Below are 13,225 nucleotides of genomic sequence, written 5' to 3'. Positions count from 1 at the left end.
AGAGAACTGAGAACAGGAGTCGAGGTAGGGCACACATACCAGACACTGTAGTAAACCCCCCCAGCCTAGTTCTTCATTCCTAAGTATGGTCAACCAAAGTTCCCCATATTCTTGAGCTAAACCAGCAGCATAAAAGAGAAAGACTAAGACAACCGGATTAATTGAAATCAGAAAAGCAGAGACTAGAAGACAACTTTCAAAAAATTAAAATGAACAAATGGTTTTATTCATGATAGTGAATACCAAGTGCTGTTGAGGATGTGGGGCAACTGGAACTCCTGTACAGATGATGGGGATGCAAAATGGTACAACCATTTTTGGAAAACCATGTGGCAGATTCTTAACAGTAGTTAAACATAAACTTACCATACTACCCAGTAGTTCCACTTCACACAAAGATTTGTATGCGAGTGTTTACAGTGGCTTTAGTGATGATAGCCCCAAATTGGAACTAACCCAAATGTCCAGTGGAACACTACTCAGCAATTGAAAGAAATGAACCACTGATGCACACAGCATGGATACATCCTAACAGCACTCAGGTAAGTTGTAGAAGCCAGACACAAAATACTACAAACTTTGTGATTCCATTTTATAAAAGTCTAGAAAATGCAAAGCTATAGAGACAAGACTGACTGCAGATGGACACGAAGGAACATTTAGAGGTGATGAAAATGTCCTATGTCTTGTGTGGTGGTGGGTACACAGCTGTGTATACATTCGACCTAAGTCATCAAATTTTTATGCCTACAGTTGTTGACTTTTATGCTATGTAAATAGTGCCTTAATAAAGCTCATTTTAAAAAGTGAATATATATCTTCAGGGAAACCCCAAAAGGCATTTCCATCATAAAGAAAAGTATAGGGTGCTATAAAAAAGGACTATATAAGATGTAATTGAGGGACTCCTGAGTGCCTCAGTGGTTGAGCCCGTGGGAAGCCTGCTTCTCCTGCCTGCCTATGTCTCTGCCTCTCTTTGTGTCTTTCATGAATAAATAAAATCTTTTTAAAAAAAAAGATATAATTGAAAATCATTGTCAAAGCACCAATCAAAAGAGGGCTGGAGTTGTTAAGATCTCAAAGTAAACCTCAGAACAAGAGATATTATGAGGGACAAAGAAGGTCATTTCATGATGCCAAATAATGAAAACAATCAGAATATAACAATCCCAAATGTGCACGCACCTAGTGATGAGCTCCAAGGTGCCTGAAGCAAAGTCCAACAGAAGTGTAAGGAGAAACAAATCCACATTCATGGGTGGAGATTTCCACTCTTGTCTCTCAATAATTGATAGAACAAGTGGACAGAAAGTAAGGATGTTGAAGACCTGAACCACTCTATTAGACAACTGACCTAATTGACATTGGTGGAATACCCCACCCAACAACAGAATGCGGTTCCCAGCCTAATCGGTGGGCCTCTATGTAGGCACTAAGAAAGAGAATGTAGATGCTGGGCTATTGCCATGGAAGGTGTCCCTGCACACGCATGTGACCTCGCTTCTGGAAGGCCCTAAGGAATTCGGACTTTGCTAAGGCTGAAAGTTGTCCTGTTAGCACATTTTTTTGAAATCAGAGCAGCTGTTGCAGAATCTTCCAGAAACTCTTCCTTCTGCTCTGTCCTGAACCCCCTTTGCAGTTGCACTCCCCTACTCCCCAGTCTTATTACAAGGCTTAATAGAAAATGCCAAGGTGGGTACATGTGAGGGCTATACAACCCTGGAAAAGAAAGCAGATCACAGAGTGGGAAGCATGGCATCCTAATTATGTGTGGTGCTGCTAGAAAGGATGTGTCCAGAGGGAGATCTTTCAGGATAGAACCAAATCCTTCTTCTTCTTCTTCTTCTTTTTTTTTTTTTATTAAAGGTTTTATTTATTTATTCATGAGAGACACAGAGAGGCAGAGACACAGGCAGAGGGAGAAGCAGGCTCCATGCAGGGAGTCTGATGTGAGACTTGATCCCCAGAGTGGGATCACACCCTGAGCCAAAGGCAGACACCTAATTGCTAAGCCACTCAGGCGTCCCATAGAACCAAATTCTTAGAAGTTAACTCTGGAAAGGTATGGCTATGAATAGTTATTGTATCATTTATCCAAATAAATGAGTTAATATTTGTAAAGTGCTTAGTGCAATGCCTAGCAGCAGACGGTTAACTATTTTAAATAGTTAATTATAATATAAAAAATAAAAGCATAATTTTTAGACTAAATAAATCTGTTTTTCAGTTTTCCTACAGTAAACATATGTTCCTTGTATAGTGGATAATAAAAATAATTTGTAAAAGATTTCTGACTCCATTAAAGTCAATAGAAAAAGAAACATTTGTTGTTGTTATTAATGAGATTTGATGACGAATGATCCAGGGGACTGAGCTGAAGAAAGGAGCCAGAAATGACCTACATGGGCCAAGAGTAGCCTGGCTGACCATGAGAAAAAGGGAATCAATGGGTGTTGTTGATTGGACCCATGAACAGGGCCCAGTTCGTGGGAGGCCTCCTTAGGTAAGGGATGTTGGGAAAAGCCCTTCTCAAACCGAGGTTTACATAAAGAAGCCATGACCTGATTCTCTGAGTCAAATCTTTATTTGCAAACAAAGTTCCTTCCCGATAATGCAGCCACACGACAGGAAAAGCCAGGGGTCATCACCCCAAAGCATCTCTTCCAGAAAATGAGGAGCCAGGAGTTCCCCCCCTTCTCTGCTGCTGCTTTCGTGGCAGGATGGAGATGGCCTGTGGATGATGGACCACAAGGCATCAAAGCCCCTCTAAGCTGTTCCCTTCCCCAGAGTCACAGCGTGGTGGTGGGAATTGGACCCAGGGGCCAGGAACCTCACTCATTGTTTGCTGGGCTGTAGAGAGCAGGTAGGAAGGAAGGGCCCCAGAGGACAAGGCTCCATGTAGCTGCAGTCCTGGATCCCGGCTCCCTGGGGACAGGCAGGGACTCCCGACTCTGGCCAAGAGCCCCGCTTGGAGTCATAGGCAGCGTTCCCCATGGCAGCCCAAAGCCGGCCCTGCTGCAGAGGCAGCCAGCCACTCACAAGAAGAGGTTGTCATCGCCCCTCAAAATGAGCTGTAATTTGCTCCAAAGTCTTTCCTTTGGTTTCAGGGACACAGGACAAAGTGAAAAGGACACTGAAGATGCAGAAGGCAGAGGCAAGCCAGAAGGCACCGTAGGGCCTGAGCACCTCCTGGGAAGACAGGATGTGGCGGAAGGTCAGGAGCCCTCCTGCGATCCCCAGCTGAGGCCCTGGCCTGCCCAGCCCAGGCTCAGGGCAGCAGAGGAAGGTCTGGCCCTGCCCTCCAGAGTCCTGGGCCAAGCGCCACACAAGGTGTGGATGTTGTGTGGATGGGGAAGCTCACTGTCACGAAGTGACTGTCTGAAGGTTAGACACCACTCTCAAGTGACAACTGGGCTCCCCCTGTGGCGCCTGCCTCCAGGGCCCCCAGGCCCACTCTCTACACCCTGCTTTGGCCCTGCGCTCCCTGTTCCCTGCCTCCAGAGGAGTCTCTTCTCAGTACCAGAGGGAACAGGTAAGTCATCAGCACTTGAGATGGGGCAGTGGGAGCACGCAGCGCACTTAGGGCCCACCAGCATGGAGGGAAGAGTGAGTGGTTCCCTTTGGTTAGAACCTGGCCAACCTCCTGGCTCTTCAGTCTTTCCCCTCATTCCTGACCAAGACGGCTGGTGACCCAGGAGGGCAGCTTTAGCCTGCACGCAAGGCCACTGACCCTCAGTCTTCTGCAGTAAGAGTGATTCTAAAGAGCGCTCCTCACTGACTACATGAGGGGAGGCCTGCGGGGCCTGCACTCACCATAACACTGCTGAACTCTTTCGTCACCAGGAAGGCCATGAACCAGTTAGTGAGGACGCACACACCTGTGGCCATGCCCTTGACGTGCAGAGGAAAGATCTCAGACATGAGGAGCCAGGGGATGGGCCCCCAGCCCACAGCGAAGCCTGCAGGAGCAAGACAGGTATCAGAGTCCATAGGGATGGACCCCTGGGCCAAGGCTCCGTGATTTCTAGTTAAGCTCTCAGCTCTGCTCCTTCCTTCAGCGACATCTCACGCCAGTCCCTCCACTGCTTATGTGTCAGGCTTTTTTCTGTAGGATGGGGTCATGATGGGGCCTGCTGTGAGGGCTGTTTGTGGATTAAGTGAAAGGAGCAGAGAAGAGCTTAGCTCAGTGTCTGGTACATGGTCAAAGCCATAAACGCAGAGGTGGGCAAGACCTGGTAGGCCTGAACTTGCTGGAAGCTACAGGAACCTGGCAGTGACAGGATGGCCCCATAAACCTCCCACCCAACCTCCCCACAGACCCCCTCTCACCAGCAATGAAGAGGCACATGCTACCCACTGCCAACCAGGCCAGCCCCATGCTGGCACTAGGGGGCTCCATGGAGATAGGCGTCAAGAGGGCCACATGTGAGGAGTTGCTAGGGCCACCCTGGGTCAGCTTGAAGTAGGCGCCAAAGGCACTGGTGCTGAACACCATGACCACACCTGCAAGCAGAGGGTGGCAGTCGGCAGGGCCCTGGGAGAAGGGAACCGCAACCTGGGTGTGGGGCCCTCAGAGCTGGAGTCTCCATGTAGTGTGGCTGCAGCAATGTGGCCTGGGTTTCCCCAAGAGGGCAGTAAGCGGTGATGCCTAAGAGCCCCGACTGGTGGCACTCAGCTTGGTCCTACCAACCCCAGCTTGGACCTTGAACCACAGCAGACTCTAAGAACCTCCTGGTGGCAGCACCTCCCTGACCCAAGGAGCAGGAAGGGTAACTGTGGCAGCAGCACTGTTCTAACCCCCATGTGGATCATCTCTGGATCCTCACCACGGCCCTCCCCATCACCCCCATTTCATGAGAGAAACCGAGGTTCAGAGAGGTGAAGTCACTTGCCCCAAAAGACCACAAGCTTCCAGGTCACTTCCCCTCCTGGGTCCTCAGTTTCCTCACCCTAAAGTGGGGCCCTGATGGCACCTGTCTGGAGGCTCATTGCAAGGGTGAAGGTGTGCTACAGTGACGCTGTTAGTGCAGGCCTGCTTTGGAGTGAGTGCTTGCTAAGGGGCCCTATGAATCTTGGCCTTGTTCCCAGGGGTGCTGTGCTAGCCTTTCCCTGCTGCCATGTGGTGACCTCAGCAGAGGCCCTCCAGCCTGTGGCGGGCGGGGGAGCCAGGCCTTTGCCACCTCACTTTCACAAGGCTGAGCCCTCACCCTCGGGCTCACCTGACAAGGTCAGGAGCAGCCTCCGCCCAGCTCTGTCCATGATGAGGGCTGCCATGGCTGTGAACAGCACCTGGATGATGCCCACGATGATGGAGGCGACGCTGCTGTCCTGGGGAGATGGGCCGAGGCAGGTCAGGCAAAGACCCCAGGACTAGGCATCCAGATGAGACAGGCTGGGGCAGAGGCCTTTTACCTTGAACTTGGCCTCCTCAAAGATGGTCTCTGCATAGAACATGACAGCATTGATCCCTGACAGCTGCTGGAAGGCCATCAGCAAAATGCCGATGATGAAGGGCTTGTAGACGCCAGGATGTCTCAGCTGGGCCAGCTGGAAGCCCTGCTCAGACAGAGGCCAGTGTTAGTGCTTCTCCCTAACCCCTCCTGAGGGGCACATTGGCTTTGCCTGGTGGAGGGAATGAGCCTCAGCTTCCTATCACCTGGGCCTTGCGTTCAAGACAGGTCCCCGCATCACTTTAGCCTCCCTGATGGAAGGTGACAAGAGCCTCAGCTCCCCATGCCCTTCCCGGATTTGCTGGGGGAACCATGAAGAGATTACATGGGCACAAAGCCAGGGGTTCCAGAATCCCACCAGTCCTGGGCCGGGGCTGAGCGCCGCTCCTGGTGCTGCTGAATCCTGACCAGCAGCCACGTTCTAGGACACCCATCTTACAGGTGGAGAAAGGAAGGTTTAGGGAGGTGATGGCCACACAGAAGGTAAGTGGCAGAGACTCAGTCTTCTCCCCTGCCTTATGATACCCCATTGAAAAATCCAATTCCTCAAATCTGTGCTCATGTTTCCCTGTGACCCAGCTGGCACTTTCTCTTCCTGGAACAGTAAGGTCAAGACAAGGGCCCAACCAGGTTGGGGCTCCAGCCAACCTTTGCTTGCTTACACAGAGGACACCATCACCACTTGTGCCTCCCCTCCCTGGATATGTATGCTCAGCTTTGGGGATAGGCTATGCGGACTTCCCCTAGCCACAAAGGGGCCATACCTCACTGTTCATGCCCCCCCACCCAGCTCTGGCTCCAGCCCCTCACCTGGTGCTCAGCCCCGACAAGGGGTTCCTCCCAGCTCTGCTCGGAGCCCCACAGGAACTGCATAGCGGCCATGGCTTCCTGGTGCTTGTGCTGGGTAAGCAGGAAGCGTGGGGTCTCGGGCATGTAGCACATAAGCAGCAGCATGAAGGATGCGGGCACACAACCCAGTATAGCCAGCCAGCGCCACTCCAGCACCCAGCCTAGTTTGGAGGGAGGGGGGTGGCGGTATCAGATGTCAGAGCTGGAGGGGGCCAGCCTGGGTCTTATCAGAGGGTACCTGCCCTCCCACCAACCCCAGGGCCTCAGCTTAAATGGTGGGGGCCTCACTACCTCTGTGTGGCTACGCTTGTGTTTGTCACCAATATTGTTATCAACTGCTGTTGAGAAATATTGTAGAAACACTGGTGGGGATGTCATTATGCTACATCTGCTCAGTGAGTATTTATGGGGCAATGAATAGAATGAGGCACTTGCTTTTTATCTAAAAAGTAGGGGCAATAGAATAAATATGTAGACTCTGGAAGGCCACCAAGAAGCAGGCAGGGCTGGCTCCTCTGGAGAGGAAGGAGGACAGAATGAGAGAGACTTCTCATGGAACATCAGTGGATCAATCAATTTTCACAGAAACTGACAAATGAATGTGCTGGTTACGATGAACAGGAGCTAATTCCATAGGCATACTGACACCCATGTGTCTGTCCCAAATGTCAATGTCTATGTTTGGCAGGGGCTGTGGTACACTGCGGGGTCCCCAAAGCAGCCAGACTGCTGGCAGGACTCTGAATTAGAGTCTGGATGAGGAGTGGGTAAAAATGGAAGGTCTCAGACCAGGATGCTGTCCTGAAGAATCAGAGGGCACATACTCCGGGGTCCTGAAACCCCTGTTCCCTACGGGGTCTCAGGACGTCCCTTGATAGTTCTCATTTGGGGGTTGCTGCCAGACACTCTTCATGTGTCCCTTAATGTAGCCCCACATCAGCCTTGCACTAGGTGGGGTTATCTCCACTTAAAGACAGGGGAAGTGAGGCTCCCTGGGGCAGTGTGACTGGACCAAGTGTCCCTTGAACTCTCTGAACTTCAGAATCCACATCTGTAAAATGGCCACACAGCCATTAATGGGGATCAAAAGAGAGGCCATGAAAAGTACCTGCCAGGTAGGCCAGGAGGATGCCCGTGACGACCATCAGCTGCACACAGGAGCCCAGCAGCCCCCGCACGGCAGGGTAGGCAATTTCAGAGATATACACCTGTTGGCAGGGAAGAGGAAACTTTACTTTGGGCCGGAGCGATCTTAAAACCGGAAAGCCACAGCCACTCAGAGTTGAGGAGAGCCTTAGCTGGGGCTGCTGCGAGCCAGGTGAGCATACCTCCCCGCCCCTCCAAGTGATCAGCAGCAGGTGTTTTCAAGGGGATTAAGGATATATACGTGGCTGCTGTATGTGTGCACACGTGTCCATGTGGGGAGGGCACAGAGCTCTTCAAACTTTTATTCAACTGTATGACTACCCTTGATAAAATGCAGAGTCTGATACAGTACGTCTAGAGTGGGGCCCACAATTCTGGCTTCTTTTTTTATTAAATGATTTATATTTGAGAAAGAGAGAGAATACGAGCAGGGCGGGGAGGGGCAGAGGGAGAGGTAGAAGCAGGCTTCCTGCTGAGCAGAGAGCCGGATGTGGGTCCAGATCCCAGGACCCTAGGGTCGCAGGACTTGGGGACCATGACCTGGGCCAAAGGCAGATGCTAAACCAATGGAGCCACCCAAGCGCCCCCAAGATTCTGCCTTTCTAATTAGCTCCAATGACACCCAGGCTCCTGGTCCCAGAACTATACTCTCTGTGGTGCCTTTGGAGTGAAAGCCAACCCTTTGCCTCTGTTGCTACCAGTGACTGCCACTGCTTTCTCTGGGCTCAGAGGCCTGCAAGGTCTTGCCCACATTTCTAGGTTATTTTATACCTTATGCCCATGAATAAGATGGGTGTTTTTGTCTAGTAACAAAACCCAAAACATAAAACCCAACTCCTGCAGCCCAGCAAATACAGGTAAAATGAGGTGTGAGTGCATGGGGAAGGCCAGAAAGGACTCTGAGCCAGTACTTTTAGTCTCGACCAGGTTGGTGTGTGGGTGGTTGAGCATCCAAGCCCCATGGCCAGCAGAACCGTTCACTGGTCTCTCTGCAATTCAGCTGCCAGGGTCCAAGCCCCTCCAAGGAAATGCCAGGGCTGTATGTGCAGTCTTCCTCAATACCCACAACCATGAGGTCATGCCATTATTCCCACCATTTTACAGGGTCAGAAACTGAGGCACAGAGAGGTACTCTGCCTCTAGTAAGTGGCAGACCTGGGGTTTCACCTGGGTATATGGCTTCCAAGTCATCCTGAATAGTGGTGCATCAGGAGACAGGAAGAGGGAAGAAAGAAGGGAACCGCTGGAAGACCACCTGAGTAGTGAAGGGGAACGGGGGAACCCAGCAGCCTTTGCTGCCAGGACAAACAAGAACAGGATTTTGCTGCCAAACTGTAGGCTTCAGTGACCATCCACAGATGGCATCTTATTTGTAGAGTCAAAGAGAGGCCTGGTTAAGTGGCACAGTCCCGGGTTTGAGCAATAGCTTCACCAATGACTAGTGGCTGGACAAAAGGGCTTCAGTTTCTGAAGCTCACTTCATCTGTAAACAAGGATAACGACGGCTCCTTCCAAGGCCCGTCGCGGGGGTGGGGGTGGGGGAGGAAGATAAAGCCGGTGAGGGGCTCGGTGCCAGGCGTCCAGAAGGCCGCCGCCAGGGAAAACCACGCCCCCAGGTCTGCTCCTCCCCGGGCCCAGGGCGCCGGGCTTGGGGGACACTCACCGGCGCTACGAGCGAGGCAATACCGCAGGCCAGGCCGGTGAGGAGGCGGCCCCCGAGGAGCATCCACACGTCCTGGGCCGCGGTGATGACGACGAAGCCGACCACGAAGGGCACGGTGCAGAGCAGCAGGCTCAGCTTGCGCCCGGCGCGGTCCACGAGCCAGCCGGCCAGCACGCCCCCCGCCGCGGCGCCCAGGGTCACGATGGCCTGGGGGCGGGGCGACCGCAGGATGGAGCGGAGGCGCCCGGGGGCCGGGGCCCAACCTCGCCCTCAACCGCACCCCCAGCGGCCTCCGACGGGAGGGGGTGGGGGCAGGGGGTGACCCCCGGCGGGAAAGCAGAGTGTCTCCGTGCCCGCCCCGAAGGCCCCTCGAGCGTGGGGTGGGAGGAGGAGGGGCCCCGGCGGGCGAGCCCCAGGCCTCACCCCGAACCAGGAGGCGGCGTCGTCGTCGAGGCGCAAGGCCGGGGGCGAGGCGCGCCGCAGGCTTGGGATGGCGGGGGAGCTGTAGCCGAGCGCGAAGCCGAAGCTGAGCGGGCCCAGCGAGGCGGCGAAGGCGGCGAGGAAGACCCGGCGGCTGACGGGAGCGCTGCGAAGACGGGGTGCCGGTGAGCGGCGCCGCGCGGGCGCGGCAGGAGGGCCCCGGGTGTCCCCACCCGCTCACCTGCCGCCGGGAGGGCCCAAGAGCGGCTGGGTCTCCTCCGGGTTCTCAGGCGTCATGTCTGCGGCCAACGCCTGCTGGGTCGGCTCTGTGGCCCGAACTGCCACGGGTCCCGCGAGTGCAACGGCACCCGCCCCTCACGGCAGGGCCGGCCAATGGGCGGGGAGGGGCGGCTCTGGGGCGGGATGGGAATGGCCAATGGGGGCGCAAGGCGGGGTTAGCGTCGCCGCTCGGAGCCGCCCACCAAGTCCAAGCCGACCAATGGGGCGAAGAGCCGGTTGGCGAAGCCCCTGGAACCGCCCCTGCGTCGGTGGGGCGGGGCTGGTACGGGCCTGAAGGACAACCACCCAATAGGAGTACGGTGCGAACCCAGAGGTGGGATCAGAAAGCCGCCTCAAGCTGAGCCGGCCAATGAGGGTGGAAGGCGGGGACTGCGTCCGCCCCTGGAGCCGCCTCTCGCGGAACCTCGACCAATGGGGCTGGCTGCAGGGGAGCAGGGGAGCGGCGCACCGGACTTCCCCGCCCAGCCTCTGGGCGGGAGCAGCTGTCCCGACCCGGTCTGCTCTGCAGTTGCTGCTTGGCGTTAAGCGCTTCACTGGGACCAGGATTGGAGGCGTCTGGCCCAGCTCAGCCCACTGACGGCCGCAGGGAGGAACGTCTCCAAACGCCGGTCCTGGGGGGCAGAGGCACGGCCCTGCGCTGCAGCCCACCTCCATGCGGGTCACAACTCGGAGCCCGCAGATTGCTGACGGCTACGAGCCGACGACCACCAGGACCTCGGGGTGCTGAGGACCTGTGTGGGGAAGGGCCCTCATATGTGTGACTCATCTGGGCTTAAATGGTGAGCCCCAGCCTCCCCATTAAGTTCTACTCCACTTCATAGGTCATCCTGACTCTCCAATCTTCATCTTAACACCAGCCAGGTTTGAGTCTCCTGGATATTAATAGCCAACCTCTTCACGTGGGCACCCAAGTGACTCCTAGAGGTAGGATGTCAGGGCTCAGAAGAATCTTCCCATTTGTAGAGGGTATACACTTCTCTGGATGAGGTGGAGTGCTGTGTAATTCTTGAAGGAATTGGCTATGAGAGTAAGAGGTTTGGCTTCTAATCTCTGGGCCTGTTTCCTCATCTTTAAGTGGGGAATGCAGTATCTACCTTGTGGGAGGGTTTTAAGCAGAGGCAATGTATATGAAAGACCAAGCACATGTGAAGCACTCCAATGGTAGCCAGTAAGATTATGAAAGTTGTTTGACCTAGTGCAGCCTCCTGATTGTACTATCTTTAAAGACAGGCAACCGCCCCTCTAAGCTTTCACGGCATCTTGTGCTTGGGTTATAAATTCTTATCTCAGCAGTTATCCCTGCTGCATGATCACCTGTTTACTCCCCTCCCTCCCTTACTGGACGTGACCTCTGGAGGTGACCTCTTCCTCCACACAGTGGGCCCTTGGTGTTTGCAGAGCAGATGAATGCCTCAGACTCCGTGGGCAAACTGCTACAGTTACACAGTGGGGTAATTCAGCCAGTGGGGTATGCAGAAGGGCTTATGTGGATAGGATGCTCCAGTGAGCCTAGCTGGCACCAGCCCTCTGAGCCACAGGCCCTTACAAACCCACTCCTGCCCTGGGCCTGGTGGTCTCCCTTCCAAGGGTGCAGCCTTCACTTCTTGGCCTTTGTAAGCAGATATTGCTGTGAGCAGCCTCTGATCCCCCTTTTATAAGCTAATCACCATGGATATGATTAGTAGGGTCCACCTCTTGCCCTTTCTACATTCACTCCTCAGATCAGTGACTCCTTTCAAATCATTGGGGGCAGTTCTGAAGCTGCCAATCTCTTTGGAAGAATGTTCTAGATCACCCTTACTTTTTCTATTCCAGGCTGGGAAGCAAGAAACTTCAGAGGGGAAAAAAAGGATGACAGAAAGAACACACAGACAAGCTCATAAAGCTTACAAATTAGTTTAACATGAAAAACACCAGTCAGATTCAACTGACACAAGGTACTCAGCCTGACTCTGTATGGTGGACAAGGGAGAGAGAACTCTGGGGTCAGAGAACTCACAGTTTCAAATCACTGCTCCTTTCTAAGCCTCAGTTTACTTACTTGAAAAACAAGGATAATAAAACTTAAGTTGCAGAACTTTTCGTGAGGATGAGATACAGCATGTAGTGGGTCTTGTGTTTCTCCCTATAGATGAAAGGGGCAGAAGGAAATGCAGAGGAGGAATGGGAATGCTGAGTACAGCTAGGGTACACCTGGCAATGCCTAGAAACCACCGTCTGCATTACTCTCCTCTCTTGCCATCTGCTGGAGGGAACCAGGCAGGCTTCACTGGATCCAGTATGTTGGGCTGTTTCTTGCACAAACACCACACAGGGGCAGCCTGGGTGGCTCAGCGGTTTAGCGCCACCTTCAGCCCAGGGCGTGATCCTGGAGATTCGGGATTGAGTCCCACATCAGGCTCCCTGCATGGAGCCTGCTTCTCCCTCTGCCTGTGTCTCTGCCTCTCTCTGTCTCTCTCATGAATAAATAAATAAAATCTTAAAAAAAAAAAAACCACACAGGCAGTTGTGCAACAGACACAGAGGGAGCTCTGCCCACAGTGTGTAAGGTCCACGAGGAGGTAGGACCCAAACTTCTACTCCACTTCAACTTCTGTCAAATCTGTCAGATCCAGATCATGTCAAGCACAGCGCTCTGCACTTCCAGAGAAGTCCTGCAGAAGAACCCTCTGGGATGATTTCACAAAGGAATGATTTAAATTTTCTTTTGGTGGATAATATCGGCAAGAAGAGAGCTAATAAAATGGAATCTGTCAGACCAAAGCCAAAGGTAAATGACCTCTTCACACTGATTACAATTTTTACAGTGTCAGTGAACTAGGTTTCCTCCTTAGATCTCCTGTGGCTGAAGCTGATGTTGCACAGTTTCATTTGAACTCGGTCAAACCCACATTTTCTTCTCACTCTGAGGAGGAAGCAATGGAAGGCACGTAATGACAAGAGAAGGATACTCACTTGGTTCACGTGAGAGAGCAAAGCAGACCTGAGCCTGAGAAGGGAATGTGAGAATGATAATTTTGGCGGCAAGGAGTGACTGTTGCCTGGCTATATGCTTTCAGAGTAATGACAAAACCAAACAAAATCATCTTAAGACTCTTAACAGATTCCTATCCCTTTCTTATTCTTTGTGAGACACAAGGAGGGAGCAGGAGCTTCTAAGAACTAACCATTCAGCTCTTCTTAAAAGTCTACAGGCAGGGGACACAGCTGGTTCTAATGTTAGTGAACCGAAACAGCTACAGGGGCCAACGGAGCAGAAAGAAAACTTATTTATAATGAATTTAAAAAGCAATGGCTTTTCTTTATAAAAGAAACACATTATGTGACATAAATCAAAACCGTAATGAAAAAATAATTTTTCCATCTAAGTATATAAAATATAAGAGAAGGTTGCAGT

General features: G+C 52.7%; 1 protein-coding gene across 3 annotated transcripts; it reads right to left on the bottom strand.

Moving 5' to 3' along the window:
- Positions 1–2,568: 2,568 nt before the first annotated feature.
- SLC2A8 (solute carrier family 2 member 8) lies at positions 2,569–9,893 on the bottom strand. 3 transcript variants are annotated; one of them, XM_041727240.1, is made up of 10 exons: positions 9,770–9,893; positions 9,532–9,694; positions 9,109–9,315; positions 7,408–7,507; positions 6,261–6,460; positions 5,413–5,556; positions 5,220–5,328; positions 4,330–4,503; positions 3,814–3,959; positions 2,569–3,189 (listed from the first exon to the last, which is right to left on the bottom strand). In XM_041727240.1, exons 1-10 carry the CDS (start codon positions 9,823–9,825, stop codon positions 3,052–3,054), a joined length of 1,437 nt encoding a protein of 478 aa, XP_041583174.1. In that variant the 5' UTR covers positions 9,826–9,893; the 3' UTR covers positions 2,569–3,051. The 3 variants fall into 3 exon arrangements, with proteins under 3 accessions (XP_041583174.1, XP_041583175.1, XP_041583176.1); XM_041727241.1 differs by lacking the exon at positions 9,532–9,694 and having other exon boundaries at positions 9,770–9,836; XM_041727242.1 differs by lacking the exon at positions 3,814–3,959 and having other exon boundaries at positions 3,104–3,189.
- Between the last annotated feature and the right edge of the window lie 3,332 nt (positions 9,894–13,225).

Source organism: Vulpes lagopus, chromosome 12 (genome assembly GCF_018345385.1).
Source record: "Vulpes lagopus strain Blue_001 chromosome 12, ASM1834538v1, whole genome shotgun sequence".
Taxonomy (NCBI): domain Eukaryota; kingdom Metazoa; phylum Chordata; class Mammalia; order Carnivora; family Canidae; genus Vulpes; species Vulpes lagopus.
The sequence above is the reverse complement of the archived record's forward strand: the minus strand, read 5'-3'. Positions and strand labels throughout refer to the sequence as shown.

Coding starts and splice junctions, on each gene's coding strand:
- SLC2A8 (XM_041727240.1), bottom strand. CDS start 9,825: ATGACGCCTGAGAACCCGGAGGAGACCCAGCCGCTCTTGGGCCCTCCC. Junction 9,695..9,769: donor TTGGGCCCTCCCGGCGGCAG/GTGAGCGGGTGG, acceptor CCGTCTTCGCAG/CGCTCCCGTCAGCCGCCGGG. Junction 3,190..3,813: donor AAGAGTTCAGCAGTGTTATG/GTGAGTGCAGGC, acceptor CTGTCTTCCCAG/GAGGTGCTCAGGCCCTACGG.